The 8,468-nt window shown below is 53.1% G+C and overlaps 1 protein-coding gene across 1 annotated transcript; it reads right to left on the bottom strand.

Moving 5' to 3' along the window:
* Window positions 1–768: 768 nt before the first annotated feature.
* Window positions 769–4,838, bottom strand: LYPD5 (LY6/PLAUR domain containing 5; the record flags this gene model as incomplete). Its single annotated transcript, XM_080908923.1, has 5 exons — window positions 769–1,028; window positions 1,396–1,542; window positions 2,033–2,209; window positions 2,986–3,114; window positions 4,781–4,838. 5 exons carry the CDS (start codon window positions 4,836–4,838, stop codon window positions 769–771), a joined length of 771 nt encoding a protein of 256 aa, XP_080765049.1.
* Between the last annotated feature and the right edge of the window lie 3,630 nt (window positions 4,839–8,468).

The raw sequence follows: 8,468 nt of genomic DNA on the forward strand, positions 1-8,468 counted from the left end.
CTAACCATTTTTCACTGCTGCATAGTACTCCATTTTGTGGCTGGATCACAGTCTCCTTATCCCACCTGGCTGTTCATACTTATATGGGTTGTTTCCAGTTTGTAGTTACTATGATCTGTCCTACTAACAGGTTGGGGGAAGCATATGAACCAGTTTCTGCTGTGGCAGACCCAAGTGGAATGGCAGAGTTATACTATGGATTTCAATTTTGCTGTAGAGAGACACTGAAAATCAGGAGGCTGTTTTCCCTCCCCTGCCCCCCCTTTCTTTCTCACTGTGTAGTCTTAGCTTTCCTGGAGTTCACTCTGTAGATCAGATTGACCTCAAACTCAGACTGGCCTCTGCTTCCATGGTGCTGAGATTAAATGTATGGGTTACCATGCCTGAAAGGGTCTCACACTCTAGTCCAGTTTGGCCTTGAAGCAGCAATCCTCCTGCCTCAGCCTCCTGGGAGCTGGAATGATGGGCTGGGATTACCGCTCTCCTTGCTAGAAGTGGGGTTTTTAGGTGAGTGGTATGGTTTGTCGTGAGGGGTCACAAAAGGCTCGCATATTGAAGGCTTGGTGCCCGAGGGATGGCGCTATTGAAAGCTGGCTGGACCTCGTTCAATGCACTGGGTAGACGGGCCTTCAGGAGGTGGGGCCAGTGGCAGTAAGGAGGGACAGAGAATGGGGTGGAAGGTTATGACTGGAGAGATGGGAATGCCGCTCATATTTTCACGTCATTTGTTTAAAGGGGCCACAGGCAGAGCGATTCTGGAGGCGCTGTCTATGCAGGGAGCCCGAGGGAGGTCCCCAGAGCGATGGCCAGTAGTGGAGCAATGACCAGCAGGGTCAGGATTCGGGGAGCCCGGGGAGGGGCCGAGGACATGGCGCCAGGGAGGGTCTGTGTCACGGAGGCCCTGTTGCAGAGGTGGCCCTCGCAGCAGTATCCCTGCAGGTCGATGGACGTCCAGGGGCTGGTGGTACCCATGGTGGTGCAGGAGGGCCGGTGGCAGGTTCGGATGTACACGGGCACCGAGAAGTTGCCTGGGTAGATAGTAAGGAGGGGTCAGGCCTCGCTCCTCTGACACATCTCAGTGTCTTTGGAGACCAGGACCACATCTCTCAGTGCAGACAAGCCTCCTCCCTCAGACCAGAGCCATGTCTCCTCCCTGACACGCATGCCTCTTCCTTCAGTCTACAACAGGCCTTTCCCCTTAGATCAGAGAGTGTCTCCTTCAGAATAGAACTACACCTCTTCCCTCAGACCCTGTCATGCCTTTTCCTTCAGACTACACCCATGCCTCCTCCCCCCATGCCTCCTCCCTCAGACCAAGACCACAAAGAACCAGGTCTCTCTCTGGTACCTCTGCCCTTAGGTCTTCAGCGCCATCCCACCATCCCAGCCCCTCACCAATGTTCATCCGGCCGTTGCCCTGAAAACAGGCGCTCTGGTCCTGGTGGCACTGGACCCGTCGGGACTTCTCAGGGGAACAGTCTTCAGGGTGGGTCCCCAAGCAGGCATAGCACTCGGTGCCACTGAGCTTCTGTGGGTTAGGCGCTTGGAGAAGAGAGCAGAGGAGTTTTAGAGGAGGGCAGTACAGGCTCACACCAAAGAGGAGCGCACAGCCAGCGCAGCCTCAGCGGGGACCTTCTCTCCAAACCCTGCTCCCTCCAGCCCCGCCCCGACCTCTCCAGCCCCGCCCCCCGACCTCTCCAGCCCCGCCCCCGACCTCTCCAGCCCCGCCCCCCGACATCTCCAGCCCCGCCCCCCGACCTCTCCAGCGCCGCCCCCGACCTCTCCAGCCCCGCCCCCCGACCTCTCCAGCTCCGCCCCGACCTCTCCAGCCCCGCCCCGACCTCTCCAGCCCCGTCCCTCGACCTCTCCAGCCCCGCCCCGACCTCTCCAGCCCCGCCCCGACCTCTCCAGTCCCGCCCCCCGACATCTCCAGCCCCGCCCCGACCTCTCCAGCGCCAGCCCAATTTCTCCAGCTCCGCTCCGATTTCTCTAGTCCAGCCTCCGACCTCTCCAGCCACGCCCCCTAGCTCACCTTGGCTCAGGTTGGGGAGGACGTCGTGAGTCTTGAGGTTGGTGTTGCAGTAGTCAGTGGCACAACCGCGGACCACCGCGTAGTCAGGAGGCAGAGCATCCTGGTTGGTCTGCATGGGGCCGGTGGTGGGGCCCGTCCAGCATCCCTTCCGGACCATTGTCAGCAGGCTGCGGTAACCTGGGCGGGAGAGTTCCAGGCCTCCAGTGAGCCTTCCCTCCCCACTTCTGCATTTCTCCTCCGCTCACTCAGTTCTGCCTCCACCCTCTTTCCATTCTGTCTTCTGTTATCCTGAGATTTTTTTCTTTTCCCTTCCCACTCTCTCCCTCTCTTCCCAACTCTCCTTTCTCTCCTTAATTTAAAAGACTTTAATTTCAGTTTACATGTAAGAGCTGTTTGCCTATGTGTATGATGCACGCATGCAGTGCTCACGGAGGCCAGGAGAGGGCGCTAGATCCCATCTCTGCAAGTGGTTGTGAGCCAGGATGAGTTGGAAACCAAAACCAGCTCCCCTGGTCTTAACCACTGAGCCATCTCTCCAGCCCTGTTCGTTCGTTATTCTGAGGCAGGGTCTTATGTAGCCCAGGATGGCCTAAAATGTGTATAGCCAAGGATGACCTTGAACTTGCAATTCTCTTGCCTTCCAAGTGTTTGGCATAGAAATTTGTGCCACCGTGGCTCTTTTTCACTTTCCCACTGACAAGGTCTTTCCTTGTAGCCCAGGCTGGCCACAGACGCACGACGTTCCTGCATCTCCCTCCCTCCAGAGTGCCAGGATCTCAGGTGTGAGTCATCAAGTCTAGCATTGCCTCCTCCGTTCCCGCTCTTCTCTGCCTTCCCTTATCTCTCTCCTCCTCTTCTACTGAACGGTTTCTCTTCCCCTCTCCATCCCCCTCTTCTCTGTCTCCTCTTTATTTCCCCGGCTGCATATCCTTCCGTTGCCCCCCGGTCCTCACCAGTATCTAGCGATAAGACCACCTCAGAGCACCCCTGAGGACAAGAGACACTGGGGAGCTTCACGGCGCTGAGGTCGAAGGGCCCGAAGTACGTGTGCTCAAAGCTGTAGCATTTCAGGGCCTGGGAGCCTAGGAGAAGGATGGGTGTGTTAGCAGGTCAGGGGGATCGACATACGACCTAGGGCTTCACAGAGTGGGACAGACACACCCCAGGCTGCTGTGACCCCTGTCACTACGGGAGAATGTCAGCATCAGAACCTGCCTGGCACCACCGGGTGCCATCACAGACCCGGAAGACCTCAGTCATTTGCATAAGGGTCTGAGTGATTTCTTCCTTTCTGCCCACCCCGAAACCATCTACACCCACAGCAGGAAGAGTGTAGGGTCACACACACCCTGCCTGAACTCTAAGTGCTGACACCGGTTTGTACAAACCTATGAAAATGCATGCAGAGCAAGATGGCTCAGCAGCCAAGGATGCTAGTCACCAAGTCTCACTACCTGAGTTCAATATCCGGGACCCACATTGTGGAAGGAGAGCGTCAACTCCTAAAAGTTGTCTTCTGACTTCTACATGTGAACTGTGGCATGTGCCAGCACACACACACACACACACACACACACACACACACACACACAGTTATGTCAAAATGACACCAGCAGGGAAGCTGGCTGGGGTGGGAGCCTAAAGCTTGAAGCTTGTCCTTTGAGTGTGAAGGCTAGGGTCTTGACCCACCTGTCACGCTAGTGTGAGGGTGGCAGAGAGAGGTGATCCCTAGAGCTGGACAAAATAAACAGCACAGTCTGGGTTCAAATGAGACCCTCCCTCCTTCCCTAGACTTGGCTGACAGCAAAGGAGGAAGATGCCTGGTTTCAACCTCAGGCCTCCACGCAGGTACATACACACCACACACACACACTACACTCACACACACTACAAACATACACACCACAACACACTACACACATATACATTACACACACATCACACATACACTCACACACACTACACTCACACACACTACACACATACACACTACACACACACTACACACCTACACACCACAACACACTACACACATATACATTACACACACACACACACGCACTCACTCACACTTGCACACATGAACACATGCACACACACACACATGCTTCTTAAATATTGAAACCTGGTGCAGAGAAGTACAAACAGCTGCTAACTCAGAGACACATGGAAACCAAACTGCACCCAGTGATGGGCGAATACACACAAACTAAGCCTTGTGCAAGAAGGGTTTGCTTAATATCCTTCCAATTCATCCTTCATGGCCTATCTATACCCAAGTGAGTATGTCCCTGTAAGAAAGGGTTCAAAGATGGAACTAAGGTCCTTGCCAGCTCTGGGGAGAGCCCCAATTGCTCCCCAGAAATGCCCTCAATGAGGGGGTGGGAGGGAAAGGAAGGCCTGTGTCAGAGGACATGACAGTGGGGGGGAATGAGAGGATATGAGAATGGGCACACCATGTCTCCACCACCCCAAGATTCAAGACGACAAGCTCCCAGCCCTCCTCCCTCGGACTCAGGGGTCCAGGCCCAGCCCTCCTCCCTCAGACTCAGAGGTCCAGATTCAGCCCTCCTCCCTCGGACTCAGGGGTCCAGGCCCAGCCCTCCTCCCTCAGACCCAGGAGCTCAGGCCCAGCCCTCCACCCTCAGACCCAGGAGCTCAGGCCCAGCCCTCCACCCTCAGACTCAGGGGTCCAGACCCAGTCCTCCTCCCTTGGACCCACTGGACTCAGTCAGCATAAGTAGGTACCCGTCAGGCAGAGCATGCTCCCAAGGAAGCAGAGCAGAGAGGTCCTGGGGATCCCCATGGCAGCCAGTGGAGCTGAGATCTGACCCTGAGGACAGCTCCTTCCACTCTGGCTTGCAGTCAGGCTGGTTTTCCCTGCTGATTCCCAGGCATCCTGGTCACCCAGCCTGGCCAGGATTCCAGGATCCTCCGCCCCACCCTCCCGCCCTTCTTCCTGTGGGCTGTCTCCCTCCAGGTAATCATGGTGGGGTTGCCAAGTCAGAGGGGCGGGGACTCAGACTCCTGTATGCTGAGGAAGGCGTTAAGGGGTCCGGGGCTTTAACTGTGGGGGCGGTTTGTATTTCACAGGTTTGTCGGAATCTTCCTTTCTACACTCTGTGACAGTCTGTGGCTGGTCCCCCAATCCCTGCTCCTTCCCTCCCACCAGCACCCAACACGCACACAAAGCCTTGTAATCCCCGAGGCTGAATTTTTGAACAAGACACCCAGACATCCTCTCTCCAGAGTCTCTCAGCCATCTACTGACTCCACGTTCTCTCTTCAGCTGCCAGCGTCTCTTTGTTACCCTCTCTGCAGCCTCCAGAAATGTCTCTGACAATAAATGAATGAATGAAGAACGAATAAATGACCATCAAGAGAGAGAGAAATAAATAATGGTCACCCACAAGATGCAGAAAGACAGGCTGGGTTGTGGCTCAGTTGGTGGAGCACTTGCTTAGCATACATAAAGCTCGGATACCGTCCCCCGTGCTCCGTGCTCCGTAAACCAGGTGTTCGGGTCTGTGCTCTGAGGCAGAGACCGGAGGATCAGACACTCACGATTGTCCTTGCTACTTAGTGAGATTGAGATTTGAGACCCTTTCGCAAAACAAACAAAAACGAGCAGAAATTTGAAAGAAAGCTGGGAAGGTAGCTCAGCTGGTAGAATGCTTGACTAGCATCCAGAAAGTTCTGGGTTCGAGCTCCAGCACTGCATAAAACTGGACAAGGTATTTCCCAGGCCAGTCTGGGATACAAGTGCTCTTGTCTTAAAAGGTGGAGGGGGAACTGGAGAGATGGTTCAGTGGTTAGAGCACTGACTGCTCTTCCAGAGGTTCCTGAGTTCAAATCCCAGCAACCACATGGTGGCTCACAACCATCTGTAATGTGATCTGATGCCCTCTTCTGGTGTGTCTGAGGACAGCTACGGTGTCCTCATACATAATAAATAAATAAATCTTTTAAAAACTAGATGCAGAATGATCATCTAGTTGGCTCACACAAAAGTGGTCACACACACACACACACACACACACACACACTGAATAAGTTGCTGGTTTTTTTTTTAAGTTAAAGAAGAGATACAAGAAGACACAATCCTGTGTGGACAGATGTAAATGAAGACACACAGACAAACTCAGAGGGGGAGGAGAGACACCCTAATAGATAGGATGTGCCCACAGACGGTGTTGAGAAACCCTTATTAAATGGAGATCCGCCTGCTTCCACAATACCTGTAATTAAAACTGATGGAGATTTGATAGTGAACAGGCTGTTTGAGAAAATTCCTGAATTAGTGATGGAGGCAAGGGCGGGGGTGGGGTGGGGAATGGTTTGATTGACGAAGCAGACGCCATTCCTCTTCCAGGGCCTCGGAGACAGAGTTATAGGGGAGCTGCACATGGCGGCACAGCCCATCACCCCAGCACTGGGTGGAGGCAAGAGCACCAACATTTAGGGTCCTGCTGGCAACACAGGGGGTTCGAAGCCAGCCTGTGCCACAGGAGACTCTGCCTCGAACAAAAACAAAAAGCACGGGGCTCAGCCCATGGGCCAATCAATGAAGTATCTGCGGTGAAAGTGTGAACGCTAGGATCCGCGCACTTGGCAAAAGGCCAGGAGCAGCTGCTTGTGTCCAGTGCTGGACCATCAGAGGCAGGAGGATCCCTGAAGCTCAAAGAGCAGCCAACCTAGCTGTCTGGGTGAGCTCCAGGTTCAGTGAGAGATCGTCTCAAGACATAGGATGAAAAGGAATGTGCCATACCTCCTCCACCCTCCATCTGCCACATGCACACACACTCATACACACTCACACACACTCATACACACTCACACTCATACACACTTACAATACACACTCATACACTCACACACACACTCATACACTCACACACACTCACGCACACACTCATACACTCACACACAGTCACACACAGTCACACACTCACACTCACACACACTCACACACTCACACTCATATACACTTACACATACACACTCACACACACTCACACACTCATAAACACTCACACTCACACACACGCACACATACATATGTCACACATACCAAGCTCCTACCCTCCACCCCTTCTAGTCACTTATACATACAAGACTTTGTGGGTTTAAAACACCTGTCTGTCTGTCCGTCTGTCTGTCTATCTATCTGTATCTATCTCTATATGTATGTAAAATGTGGATGTGTGTTTGCATGCACACAGTGGATGCAGTGTCTGTGGAGACCAGAAGAGGACATCAGGAGGTCCCCTGGAACTGAAGCTAGACAGTAATGAGCCACCATGTGGGTGCTGGGAATCGAACCCTTGTCCTCTGGAAGAGCAGTCAGTGCTCTTACCCACTGAGCCATCTCTTCAGGCCTGACCTCTTATTTGTTTTAAGGTTTATTTTTTATTTGTATGTGTGATCAGAAGACGCATGTGTGCAGAGCCAAAGGAGGGCGCCAGATCCCCCGGGGCTGGAGTTACAGACAGTTCTGGGAATCGAACTGGGGCCCTCTGCAAGAGCAGTATGATGCTTAACGGAGTCTTCTCTCCAGCTCCACAAAAGCCTTGTGATTTCGATTTCTTTCCCAGCGCCTTTGGAGGTAAGGTGAGTGTTTTGGCCACAATGTGGTTTTCAGGCTACGAATCCCCTCCCCCCACCAGGAGCCCATCTCACCCTGTCTGCCAGTGTCCGGGGTAGAGTAGGGTCCGGATGTCACTAATCCACAGTGGGCAGGCAGGAAACACTCCGTGTACTCAGCAGATTCCCTGGAACAGCCTGCCACGGCCTTCTTCCAGAATTAACACCTCCCACCTTCTACCCTGTGTCTTAAAGGAGCTGAGGCCAATCCTAATTTAAGGCAATAGTATTGAAAAATATTTTCCTTTTGTGTCAAAAAACAACATGAAAGAAGATTTTCTTTGTCTTAAAAACAAAATAGGAAACTATGTATCCCAGGGAGATCTGGAACTTCATGTGTAGACCTGGCTGGCCTCGAACTTACAGAGATCCTCCTGCCTCTGCTTCCAGAGTGGGTGTGCACAACCATGCTGACTCAACATTCTTTATCACATCTATTTACTCCCCCCCACCCGGTGTGTGTGTGTGTGTGTGTGTGTATGTGTGTGTAGTATGTGTTAATGTATGGTATATGCGTGTGCACGTATGTGCGCACATTTGTGCACATGATCTCAGAAGAGGTGTGCACACACACATATGTTTATGCATGAGAAGATCAACATGCCTAGGTTGCCGCCCAGGCAGTCGCAGGCATCCTCCTGTCTCCAGCTTTCCAGCACTGGAATCACATGCACACCATACGCAGCACCGTTCTTACAATGGTTGTAAAGACCGAACTCGGGTCTTCATGCTTGTGGGGTAAGCACTTTACGTATGGGCTCTCTCCCAAGCCCCGTTCCAGGCTGTTCCCATG

The sequence above is a fragment of the Micromys minutus genome, assembly GCF_963924665.1.
Source record: "Micromys minutus genome assembly, chromosome: 32".
Taxonomy (NCBI): Eukaryota; Metazoa; Chordata; class Mammalia; order Rodentia; family Muridae; genus Micromys; species Micromys minutus.